General features: G+C 40.5%; 1 protein-coding gene across 5 annotated transcripts in view; it reads left to right on the forward strand.

Moving 5' to 3' along the window:
* The window catches only part of TPST2 (tyrosylprotein sulfotransferase 2), a 78,276-nt gene that overhangs the window by 61,468 nt on the left and 3,666 nt on the right, over positions 1 to 13,142 (forward strand). For all 5 annotated transcript variants that reach the window (XM_049865534.1, XM_049865538.1, XM_049865535.1 and 2 more), the window contains 2 exons: positions 10,192 to 10,390; positions 11,528 to 11,578. In XM_049865534.1, coding sequence (XP_049721491.1) covers positions 10,192 to 10,390; positions 11,528 to 11,578 — 250 coding nt within the window. The remainder of the gene's footprint in view (positions 1 to 10,191; positions 10,391 to 11,527; positions 11,579 to 13,142) is intronic.

Consider the following 13,142-nt stretch of genomic DNA (forward strand, 5'->3'; position numbering starts at 1 on the left):
GCATAACGCAGGTTGGTAATGAGTCTTCTTCCAATCCTGATGCCCTGTTCTTTTTCATAAAGTCCAGCTTCCCAGATTATTTGCTCAGCATACAGATTGAATAGGTATGGTGAAAGGACACAACCCTGCTGCACACCTTTCCTGACTTTAAGCCAGGTAGCATCACCTTGTTCTGTTCGAATGATTGCCTCTTGATCTATGTACAGATTCTTCAGGAGCACAATTAAGTGTTCTAGAATTCCCATTCTTCGCAATGTTATCCATAATTTGTTATGATCCACACAGCCGAATGCCTTTGCGTAGTCAGTAAAACACAGGTAAACATCTTTCTGGCATTCTCTGCTTTCAGCCAGGAGGCATCTGACACCAGCAATGATATCCCTGGTTCTACGTCCTCTTCTGAATCCAGCTTGAATATGACAACTCCCTGTCAATACATTGCTTCAGCCACTTTTTTTTTTTTTTTAATAAAAGAAAAAGTACCGGGGCTCTGACTCTTAAGTAGCTCAACCTTTTTTTTTTTTTTTAGACCCTTTTTTTGTGTGTGTGCTTTAGATGAAGGTTTACAGAACAAACTAGCTTCTCATTAAACATTTAGTACACATATTGTTGTATTACATTGGTTAACAACCCCATAACATGTCACCACTCTCCCTTCTTGACTTTGGGTTCCCTATTACCAGCCTTTCTGTCCCTTCCTGCCTTCTAATGCTTCCCCCAGGGGTGGTGTGCCCCTTTAGTCTTGTTTTATTTTATGGGCCTATCTAATCTTTGGATGGAAAACCTGGTGGTGTAGTGGTTAAGAGCTACGGCTGCTAACCAAAAGGTCAGCAGTTTGAATCCAAGGCACTCCTTGGAAACTCTGGGGGGCAGTTCTGCTCTATCCTGTAGGGTCACTATGAGTCGGAATGGACTTGTTGGCAGTGGGTTTGTAATCTTTGGATAAAGGATGAACCTCAGGAGTGACTTCATTACTGAGCTAAAAGGGTATCTGGGTGCCATACTCTCAGGGTTTCTCCAGTCTCTGTCAGACCAGTAAGTCTGGTCTCTTTTTGTGAGTTAGAATTTTGTTCTACATTTTTCTCCAGCTCTGTTCAGGACCCTGTATTGTGATTGCTATCAGAGCAGTCAGTGGTAGCCAGGCACCATCTAGTTGTGCTGGACTCAGTCTGGTGGAGGCTGTGGTAGTTGTGGTCAGTTAGTCCTTTGGACTAATCTTTCCCTTGTGTCTTTAGTTTATTCTCCCTTGCTCCCCAAGGAGTGAGACCAGTGGAGTATCTTAGATGGCTGCTCATAGGCTTTTAGGACCCCAGACACTTCTCACCAATGTGGAACATAGAACATTTTCTTTATAAACTATGTTATGCCAGTTGAGCTAGATTGTTCCCTCAGACCATGGTCCCCACAGCCCTCAGCCCAGCAGTTCAGTCCCTCAAGGAGTTTGGATGTGTCTATGGAACTTCATGACCTTGCCTTGGACAAGCTGTGCTAGCCTCCCCAGTATTGTGTACTGTCTTACCTTTCACCAAAGTTATCATTTAGCTATTGTCTATTTAGTGTTTTTCAATCCCCGCCCCTCCCTTCCCTTGTAACCATCAAAGATTGTTTCTTTTTGTGTGTAAGCCTTTTCATGAGTTTTTATAGTAGTGGTCTCATACAGTATATCCCCTTTTGTGGTTGACTTATTCACTCAGCATAATGCCTTCCAGATTCATCCATGTTGTGAGATGCTTTGCAGATTCATCATTGTTCTTCATCATGGCGTACTACTCCATTGTGTGTATGCACCACAGTTTGTTTATCCATTCATCTGTTGATGGACATCTAGGTTGTTGCCATCTTTTTGCTGTCGTGAATAGTGCTGCAATGAACATGGGTGTGCATGTGTCTATTCGTGTGATGATTCTTCTCTAGGATATATTCCTAGGAGTGGGATTGCTGGATCATGTGGTATTTCTATCTCTAGCTTTCTAAGGAAGCACCATATCACTTTTCCAAAATGGTTGTATCATTTTGCATTCCCGCCAGCAGTGCATAAGAGTTCTGATCTCCCTGCAGCCTCTCTAACATTTGTTATTTTCCATTGTTTTGATTCCTGCCAGTAATGCCGGGGTGAGATGCTATCTCACAGTGATTTGATTTGTATGTCTCTAAATGGTTAATGGTAGTAAAAAAAAAAAAAAAAAAAAAAAATTTTTTTTTTTTAATGGTAGTGATCATGAGCATTTCTCATGTGTCTGTTAGCTGCTTGAACGTGTTCTTTGGTGCAGTATCTGTTCATTTCCTTTGCCTGTTTTTTAATTGGATTATTTGTCTTTTTGTTGTAGAGGTGATGGATTTTCCTGTAGACTTTAGAGATTAGACCTTTGCCGATGTGTACTAGCCAAAAATTTTCTCCCAGTCTGTAGGTTCTCTTTTGGTGAAGTCCTTTGATGAGCTTAAGTGTTTAATTTTTAGAAGATCCCAGTTAATCTAGCTTATCTTCTGGAGTTTGTGTGTTGTTAGTTATGGTTTGTATCCTGTTAATGCCATGTATTAGGGCCTCTATCATTGATTCTATTTTTATTTCCATGATCTTTATAGTTTTTGGCTTTATATCTAGGTCTTTGATCCATTTTGAATTAGTTTTTGTGTATGGTGTGAGGTATGGGTCCTATTTCATTTTTTTGCAGATGGACATCCAGTTTTGCCAGCACCATTTGTTAAAAAGACTGTCTCTTCCCCATTTGATGGACTTTGGGCCCTTGTGCAAGATCAGGTGACGGTAGGTGGATGGATTTACATCTGGGTTCTAAATTCTGATCCACTGGTCAGTGTATCTGTCATACCAGTACCAGGGTGTTTTGACTACCGTAGCTGTATAGTAGGCTCTGAGGTCAGGCAGTACGAGTCCTCCTACTTTATTCTTCTTCGATAGTGCTTTACGTATCCACAGCTTCTTTCCTTTCCTTATAAAGTTAATGGTTAGCTTTTCCATCTCTCTAAAGAATGTTGTTGGTATTTGGATCGGGGTTGCATTGTATTCGTAAATGGCTTTGCATAGAATTGTCATTTTCACAATGTTTAGCCTACCTATCCATGAGCATGGTATGTTTTTCCGTTTATATAGATCTCTTTTGGTTTTTTGCAGTAGTTTTCTTTGTATAGGTCTTTTACATCCCTGACTAGATTGATTCCTAAGTATTTTACTATTCTAGGGGCTGCTATTATAAATGGAATCGTTTTCTCAATTTCCTTTTCATCATTCTCTTTATTGGTATATACAAATCCAACTGATTTTTGTGTGTTTATCTTGTATCGTGCTACTCTGCTGAATCTTTCTATTAGTTCCAGTAGTTTGCTCATGGAGTCTTTTGGTTTTCTATGTATAGTATCATACCCACCCCCCCCCCCCGCAAAAAAAAAACCCAGTCTCCCATATCATCCACAGATAGGGACAGTTTTACTTCTTCATTACCAATTTGATGCCCTTTATTTCTGTTTCTTGCCATTTTGCTCTAGCTAGGACTTCCAACACAATGTTAAATAGGAGTGGTAATAAAGGGCATCCTAGTCTTGTTCCTGTTCTCAGGGAGAATGTTTTCAGCCTCTCCCTATTAAGAATGATGTTGGCTGTTGGTTTTGCATAGATGCCCTTGAGAGTTTTGATCAGGAATGGGTGTTGGACTTTGTCGAATGCCTTTTCTGGATTGAGATGATCATGTGATTCTTTTATTCATGTGGTAGATTACGTTGGTTGATTTTCTAATGTTGAATCATCCTTGCGTACCTGGTGTGAATCCTACTTGGTCATGGTGTATTATTTCTTTTTGATACAATGTTGAATTCTACTGGCTAGAATTTTGTTGAGAATTTTTGCATCTATATTCATGAGAGACATTGGCCTGCAGTTTTCTTATTTTGTGGTATCTTTGTCTAGTTTTGGTATCAGGGTTATGCTGGCTTCATAGAATGAATTCGGAAGTATCACTTCTTTTTCTGTGTTCTGAAATAGTTTGAGTAGTAGTATTGGTATAAGCTCTTCTCACTGGTTGGTAGAATTCTTCAGTGAACCCATCTGGGCCAGGGATTTTTTTTGCTGGGAGTTTTTTTTTATTGCCTTTTCAATCTATTGTTATAGGTTTGTTCAGATTTTCAGCATCATTTTGGGTTTGGGTAGGTAGTGTGTTTCTAGAAATTTGTCCATTTCCTCTAGGTTTTCAAATTTGTTGGAGTATAGTTTTTCATAATACTCTGTTATGATCGTTTTTATTTCTGTTGGGTCTGTTGTCTCCTGTTTCATTTCTTATTTGGGTTATTTGCATCCTCTCTTGTTTTTCATTTTTCAGTTTGGCCAGTGGTTTGTCGATTTTGTTGATCCTTTCAAAGAACCAACTTTTGGTTTTGTTGATTCTTTCTATTGTTTTTCTATCTCTGTTTCATTTATTTGTGCTCTGATCTTTATTGTGGGTATGTGTTTCTTTTGCTCTTTCTAGTTTTTCGAGCTATGTAACTAATGTTTTGATTTTGTCCCTTCTTTCGTTTCTGGTGCATATATCTATTGCTATGAATTGGTCTCTGAGGACTGCCTTTGCTGTGTCCTAAAGGTTTTGGTATGATACGTTTTCATTCTCGGAATTTTTTTTTTTTTTATTCCAGCTGTGATTTCTTCTTTTACCCAGTGATTTTTAAGCAGGGTGTTATTCAGTTTCCATGTAATTGATTTTTTTTTCTTTGCTCTTCCTGTAGTTAATTTCTACTTTGATGGCATTGTGGTCAGAGAAGATACTTTGTATTATATCAGTGCTTTGGATTTTGTTGAGGGTTGCTCTGTGGCCTATGCTAGAGAACATTCCATGTGTGTTGGAAAAGAATGTGTACTTTGCAGCTGTTGGGTAGAGTGTTCTATATTGTGTCCTTTAGATCTTCTGTATCTTTGCTGTGTTTCTTTCTCAGATGTTCTATGCTTTATCTAGAGTGGTGTGTTGAAGTCTCCTACTATTATTGTGGAACTGTCAGTTTCTCTTTTCAGTGCTGTTAGTTTGTTTTATGTATTTGGAGCCCTGTCATTGGGTGCGTAGATATTTTTTATAGCTATGGGTTCATGATGAATTGTCTCTTTAATCTTTTTCTTTTATGGTGATTTAGTTTTAAAGTCTATTTTACCTGAGAGTAGTATTGCCGTACCTGCTTTTTTTGGTGGCTGTTTGCTTGATATATTTTTTTCCATCCTTTGATTTTTAATAAATTTACTTTTTTGTTTCTAAGGCGTTTCTCTTTTAGACAGCATATTGATGGATCCTGTTTTTTTTTTTTTTTCCCCGTTCTATCACTTTCTCTTGGAAACTCTATGGGGCAGTTCTACTCTGTCTTATAGGGTCGCTATGAGTCGGAATTGACTCGACGGCACTGGGTTTGGTTTTGTTTGTCACTTTCTGTCTCTTTATGGGTGCATTTAGGCCCTTTATGTTCAGTGTAATTATTGATAAAAATTATTGATAGGTATGAGTTTATTGCTATCATTTTATAGTGCTTTTTTTTTTGCGGTGCAGAGATTTTCTTTGTTCCTCTTACTCTCCTGTGCTGAATTCATTTTGTTTATGGATTTTTTTTCCATTTCTTTTGTTTTTATAGATTTTGTTTATACTGAGACTTTATGTTTTTCTTCTTTAGTTTGATGAGTAGGTTTGATAACTTTCTTTGTGGTTAACCTGAAATTTACCCTTATCTTCCTAGGTTTGAACCAGTGTATTATTACTTGGTATCACCTTGCCTTCCTCTCCATTAGCAAGTTCTGCACCTACACCATTTATTCATTCTTTTATTGTTCTGACATTGTTGTCGTTTACAGATTAATCTCTCTGGTTCCCTGTTGTAAATTTTTTGGTTTTGAATAGTCCTTGAGAGTCCATTTCCTAGGTTGGTATCTGGCTGGTGTGATCTTGTGTCCAAGAATCAGGCTGTGGTCTGATGTTGTTTGTTCTCAAACTGAAGGACTCCCTTTAATAATTCTTGTAGGTTTGCCTTGGGTTCTACATATTCCTTTAATTTCTGTTTATCTGGAAATGTCCTAATTTCACCATCGTATTTGAAGGAGAGTTTTGCAGGATATGTTATTGTTGGTTGGCCATTTTTTCTTTCACAGTTTTATGCATGTCATCCCGTTGCCTTCTTACCTGCATGGTTTCTGCTGATTAATCAAAGCTTAGTCTTACTGTTTGCTCTCTGTATGTGGCTTTTCGTTTTTCTCAAGCTGTTCTCAGGATTCTTTCTTTGTCTTTGGTTTTAGCAAGTGTGACTATGCTATGCCTTGGTGATTTTCTTTTGGGGGTCTATCCTATATGGGGTTCATGGAGCTTCTTGGATGGTCAGTTGTTCATCTTTCATATTAGGGAAGCTTTCTGTCAGCAATTCTTCAATGATCCTCTCTGTGTTTTCCGTTTTCTCTCCTTGTTCTGGAACTCTGATCACTTGCAAATTGTTGCTTTTGATTGTATCCCACATCATTTTTAGGGTTTCTTCATTTTTCATTCTTTTTTCTGATTTTTCCTCAAAGTTGTATCCAAGGATTTGTCTTCAATTATGCTGATCTTGTCTTCCATTGTTTCAAACCTGTTCCTCAGACCTTCTATAACGCTGTCCATTTCTGAAATCTTTTTGTTTATCTTTTGGATTTCTAGTTGTTGTTTTTGTTTGATTTCTAGTTGTGAGTTTATTTGGACATTTTGTTCTTGTATTTTTTTTCCTGAATTCTTCCTTTTTTTTTTTTGGTCTGAATTTTCCATGAATTTGTCTGCCTTTTACATGATTTGTCTTCTTTTTCCTCATTTTTTGTCTGCTTTTTGCTTCAAGCCTTGGTTAGCTTTGAAGGTTAGAGATTTGAATTATCTATGAGGTAGTTCCATACCTTTTCTATTGGAAAGTCAACTGGTATTTCATTTTGGGTGCCTGTTGGAACCATCGTGTCTTATTTTTCTTATGTTTTGATATTGTCTGCTGTCTTTGGGACATTAAGCAGTTATTTTCTTCATTTATTGATTGTGTATTTGTTTGTTTCATCCTGCTCTTTTGTTTTATTTGGTTATGTCTGAGCAGGCAGGTGTGCATTCTTTGTTGTTTGCTCATCTGTGGACAGGATACTTTTTACCTTGTCCCGTGGGCAGGGCCAGTTGCTCAGCTGTGGTGCAGCAGGGCAGGTCCAGCTGAAGGGGATGGGTTGTCTGTGTTAAGTAGTGGGGCTGACAGAGCAGGCGGGGGGTCAGTGCAGGGCAGATTCCAGTAGGCCATGCCTGTGCTGCTTGGGGGTATGATGTTCAGTGCATGATGCAAATAGGCAGGAAGGAAGGGAGAGGTTGTGATGTGTGGAGCTAAGATGGGTATGGGAAATAAGAGAGAAGAGAGAGAAACAGGAGCCAAAAAAAACAAAAAAAGAAGTGCTGAGGGAACTTGGCCATTGGAGTGGAGAGGCAAGAAATCAAGAAATGAAGAAAAGCAATAAGGAAAAAAGAAGAAGAGAAATAAAGAAAGAAAGAAAAATAAATGCCCCCAGGGATCCCACCGGCAACCAGGGAAGTGGCTCCCAGGCCTCAGGGCACAGCCCATCTAGAAGGGGTGGAAATGGCACACAGCGCCAGGTATTCAGGAGACAAGAAGGGAAAGAAAGCAGAGAGAGATGAGAAACTGAGCAATGAAGAAAAACAAAAAAGAAAGAAAGGAAAAGATAAAAGAAAGGCCCTCAGTGATCCCACTGGCATGACTGCACAAATTGGGAAAGTGGCTCCCAAGCTGCGCAATATAGCATGGCTATAAGGGGCAGAGATGGCACACAGCACCAGGTATTCAGGAGACAGGAGAAGAAGGTAAGTAGAGAGAGACAAGGAACTGAAAAATGAAGAAAGACAAAAAAGGAAAAAATAAAGAAAGTCCCCTAGTGATCTCACTGGTGTGGTTGCGCAGACCAGGGAAGTGGCTCCCAAGCCACACAGTACATCCTGACTAGAAGGGGCTCCCAAGCCGTGAAAAGAAAAAGAAAACAAACAAAACAAAATAAAAAAGGCCTAAGGGATCCCACCAGTGTGGCAGCTCAGATGAGGGGAAGCAGTTTCCCAGCCAAGCAGCACTTCACAGCCTGTCAGGAAGAAGCAAATATGACACACGGAGCCAGGTGTTTGAGAGAAACAAGGGTGCAGAGATGAGAGGCAGGGAAGAAATCAAAAGAAGCTGAAAAAAGTGACAGCAGCAACAGCACAATGTTACTGAAAGAGCCAGCTACTATGGACAGGGCGAATCCGAGCAGTGTGGAGCCACTGCCCCCTGGGCCACAGCCACTCGGCCCGCTGGGAAGCAGCAGAGGCCAAGCAGGGGGAGAAAAGGTGGGGGGTGGGAAAGCATATATCCCTGATTACTGGGGGCCCTGTCTCCTGCTGGGAGCTCCATGATGCTGCTTTCCCATACTCCCTGCCCGTAGATCTTCGACAGAAGTCCAATATGGCAGATCCGTGCTGCCTTAGCTGATAGGGGACCTCTTGTATTTCTCTTTGCTGACTGTTCTCTGTCAGTTTCTTATTCCAGTCAGTGCTTGGTTGAGTTCTTTATCTTTTCATTTGACACTTAGGGTTCCAGAACTGATGTTTGTCTCTGTTTTACTTAGTTTTTCAGGTCTTTGCTTTGGAGGGACAGCGTTATACTTTTATCTATAGTGCCATGTTGTGTCGCGTAACTTCCTACAGCTGCTTTTGAATGATCTTCAGGAAAATGTTTACTTGCGTGTAATATTAATGATATTGTTCGATAATTTCCACATTCGGTTGGCTCATCTTTCTTGGGAATAGGCATAAATATGGATCTCTTTCAGTCAGTTGGCCGGATAGCTGTCTTCCAAATTTCTTGGCATAGACGAGTGAACACTTCCAGTGCTGTATCCGTTTGTTGAAACATCTCAATTGGTATTCCGTCAGTTCCTAAAGCCTTTTTCTTTGCCAGTGGCTTCAGTGCAGTTTGGACTTCTTCCTTCAGTACCATCAGCTCCTGATCATATGCTGTCTCCTGAAATGGTTGAACAGTGACCAATTCTTTTTGGTATAGTGACTCTTTGTATTTCTTCCATCTTATTTTGATGCTTCCTGCTTCATTTAGTATTTTTCCTGTAGAATCCCTCAATATTACAGCTCAAGGATTGAGTTTTTTCTTCAGTTCTTTCAGCTCGACAAATGCCAAGCATGTTCTTCCCTTTTGGTTTTCTATCTATGTCCAGCTCCTTGCACATGTCATTATAATACTTCACTTTGTCTTCTCAAGCCGCCCTTTGAAATTTTCTGTTCACTTCTGTTACTTCATCATTTCTTCCTTTTGCTTTGGCTACCCAACATTCAAGAACAAGTTTCAGAGTCTCTTTTGACATCCATTTTGGTCTTTTCTTTTTCTCTTGTCTTTTTAATGACCTCTTGCTTCATGTATGATGTCTTTGATGTCATCTCACAACTTGGGTCTGGTCATTAGTGTTCAGCGTGTCAAATCTGTTCTCAAGATGGTCTCTAAATTCAGGTGGGATATGCTCAAGGTCACACTTTGGCTCTTGTGAACTTGTTCTAATTTCCCTCAGTTTCAACTTGACCTTGTATATGAGCAATTGATGGTCTGTTCCACAGTCAGCCCCTGGCCTGGTTCTGACTGATGATATCGAGCTTTTCCATTGTCTCTTTCCACACATATAGTTGATTTGATTCCTGTGTAGTCCATCTGGCGAGGTCCGTGTGTATAGTTGCCGTTTATATTGTTGAAAAAAGGTGTTTGCAATGAAGAAGTCATAGGTCTTGCAACAAGTTATGGACTAGGAATAATTAATTCTAGCTTCATCTTTAATGTTTTATAATCTTTTTTTTGCAAGGACACAACCATGTTAGTTGTATAAATACAAAGTTATTTGTACAAAATCAGGGAAGTCAAGAAAGCAGAATTTATTCACCACCCAATAGTGTGCACTGCCTAGTACTTTCTTCTGACTTCCCACCATATGCTGTTTTCCCCATTGTACAAAGAAGGTATGATGAGGCAAAGTGACTCATCTACAGTCTCACAGTTGATGGTGGCAGTACTGGGCTGGGGGTCAGGTTTCCCTAACCTTTCCCACTGCCTCAGGATACTGAGCAAGGGAGGCCTCCAGGCACTGTCTGGGTCTGCCCTTGCCCAGTGCAGCCTGTCCTCTCTCCCCAGGATTGAACGGTCCACGGACCAGGTCATCAAGCCTGTAAACCTGGAAGCACTCTCCAAGTGGACGGGCCACATTCCTGGGGATGTGGTGAGAGACATGGCCCAGATTGCCCCCATGCTGGCTCGGCTCGGCTATGACCCCTATGCAAACCCGCCCAACTACGGCAACCCTGACCCTATCGTCATCAACAATACACACCGGGTAAGTGCATGTGCACACATGAAGGCAGGCTCTCAGGCTTCGGCAGGGGCTCCCTGAGAAAACAGTCTCTTGGTTCCTGAGCTGCTGGTTTGCTTCTATCTGAGGAACCTGGTGAATCATATAACTGCCTGTATTTCCATTTTCGCTTGGGCTACAAAGAAGCTCAAAGCCAACTGGTATCCTGTCTCTCAGATTCTACAACATTTAGTAGCAGACCAGTCGTACAGTAATCTCATTTTGTTTTCTACTTTTGTTTCCCTTTTATGACTCTGCTAATGAAATTGTCTATACCTGCATTGTCCAGTATGGTAGCTACTAGTTATATGTGGCTCTTGAGCCCATGAAATGTGTCTAGTCTAAATTGAAAGCTGCTCTAAGTGTAAGGAACACATGGGATTTCGAAGACTTATGAAAAAAAAAAAACCTTATGGTTAAAAAATATATATATGTAAATTATCTCAATAATTTTTGTATTGGAATAATACTTTAATTTAAATAAAATATATTAATATTATTAAACTTTAATTTCATATGTTTCTTTTTGTTTTTTTAATATGGCTACTAGAAAATTCTGAATTTTGTATGTAGTTCACATTATATTTTCTGTTGGACAGTGCTGATTGGTCTATATGGTGCCTTCCATACCAGGAGAGAGTCGAGAGGCCCAGAATTTTTGGTTCCTGCCTCAGAACCTTTGCCTCAGCTGTCTCCTGTGCCTGGAACGTCCCCTTCAGAGCTTAGCCTGGCTGGTTTTCCTTGCGTTTCAGAGCTCAGCTCAAAGGTCACCTGTTCCAAGAGGCCCTTCTTGACCATCCAACCAAAAGAAGCCCCTTGGTTATTCCTGATCACATCCCTTTCATTTAGTTTCTTGATAGCACTTCCCAGTGGTTGCTATGTTCTTGTTTATTTGTGTTTATTATTATATATTATCTGACTCCTCCTCTAGAGCTGGAAATTCTAGAAGAATAGGAATTCATTTGTCTTATTTAAGTTGTACACCCAGTGCTTGGAATAATGCCGGAATAAGTGAGCTCAATAAATATTTGTTGGGTGGATGGATGGATGTGGGGAGGGTGATGGACTAAATTTTATTTTTGTGTGATTTCCATAAGAGTGATATTTTTTTCTCTTTCCCAGGTCTTGAAAGGGGACTACAAAACACCAGCCAATCTGAAAGGATATTTTCAGGTTAGAAACCCCAATGGGAATTCAGAATTCTGGTTGTTCTGGCTGTGCCACTAGCTTGCTATATGCCCTTGGACACCCCACTTCTCCAGTCTGTCACAGTTCCCTCCTTTGTCAAGTGGGAGGTTTGGTCACAGCATCTCCAGGTGGCCAGATCTCATCGGCCCTTCGTCTTCCATCACGTTGTCTCCTGGCTTGAGAGCAGTTGGAAGGCCTTTCTGTCACGCTTTCGATTTAGACTTAAATTGAATTTTATTTAAGTAGCAGTTCCTAAATACTACCCAGTGCAAAATTTTCACCCGTCTACCAAAATATGAAAACCACAAAGGGACCTACAGTGTGTATATGTGTGCGTGTGCAGACATAAATTGGCACCTGCACCCCCGTGTGCATCCTCTGATTCTGCCCACTGAGCCTCCCAGGTGTGTCCCTGAGAGGTGGACGATGCCCTTTACTGACATTATAGATGGATAACTGCCATCTGACTCATGGTGACCTTCTGTACAACAGAACAAAATGTTGGCTGGTCCTTCATCATCCTCACAGTCTGCATGCAGCATGTTCAAATCCATCCACATGGCTGTTGTTGTCAGTCCATCTCACCAAGGGTCTCCCTTGCCCTCATTGGCCTTCTGCCTCACCAAACATGATGTCATCCTCTAGTGCTTGGTCCCTTCTGATGACGTATCCAAAGCAAGCAAGTCGAAACATATTCTCTTATGATCCATAAGGTTTTCATTGGCTGATTTTTGGAAGTAGATTGCCAGGCTTTTCTTCCTAGCCTGTCTTAGTCTGGAAGCTCCATGAAACCCATCCACCATGGGCGACCCTGCTGGTATTTGCAATACCAGTGACATATCTCCAAGTATCACAGCAACATGCAAGCCACAGAGTAAGGACCATACTGACAGACGAGTGGTGGACCGACATGATAGCCATCTTCTTTTTGGTATTAAAATCCCCCTACTCAGTGACATGGTGGTGCTAAAATTAGTAGTTTTAGTTTCTATGTGTGCTTCATTTAATTGGGCAAAATCAAGAGTGCACCACCCTATACCAGTCCCCAGTCTAGTTATCAAATTAATGAACTCCGAGCACCCAGAGCCACAACTTTGGAGCATTTCATAGTTGGGGGAGGAGTCTGTGCTCCCTTTGTGGGAATCAGAGACTGTGTGCCTGTCCCCATCTCTTGCCACCGTGAAAAAGCGCTGCTAGTGAGCACTACTTTATTACTTGTTTTAACCAAAAAGATGATGTAACAAGAATTAGAAACAGAATTGAGGATGGGGGATTATCCACAATCTGTTTCCATTTTTTCGTATTTCCTTTTGCCTACCTGAGTATCTGTTTGACATTAGTTGTGATTCTAGTGTGTAAACTGTTTGGTTCGCCTTCTTAATGTTTTTCCATCTTTTGGGTTTCACTGTTACCATTTTGCATACTTTATTGTACTCATGCACCATCATTTATTTCACTGCTTCCCTAAGATTGTTTCCAGTGTCCTGAATGATGGCTTGTCCATATTATCCTGATTTTACCTCTCTCTTTTTTTTTTTTTTTTTTTTGC

Source organism: Elephas maximus, chromosome 22 (assembly GCF_024166365.1).
Source record: "Elephas maximus indicus isolate mEleMax1 chromosome 22, mEleMax1 primary haplotype, whole genome shotgun sequence".
NCBI lineage: Eukaryota > Metazoa > Chordata > Mammalia > Proboscidea > Elephantidae > Elephas > Elephas maximus.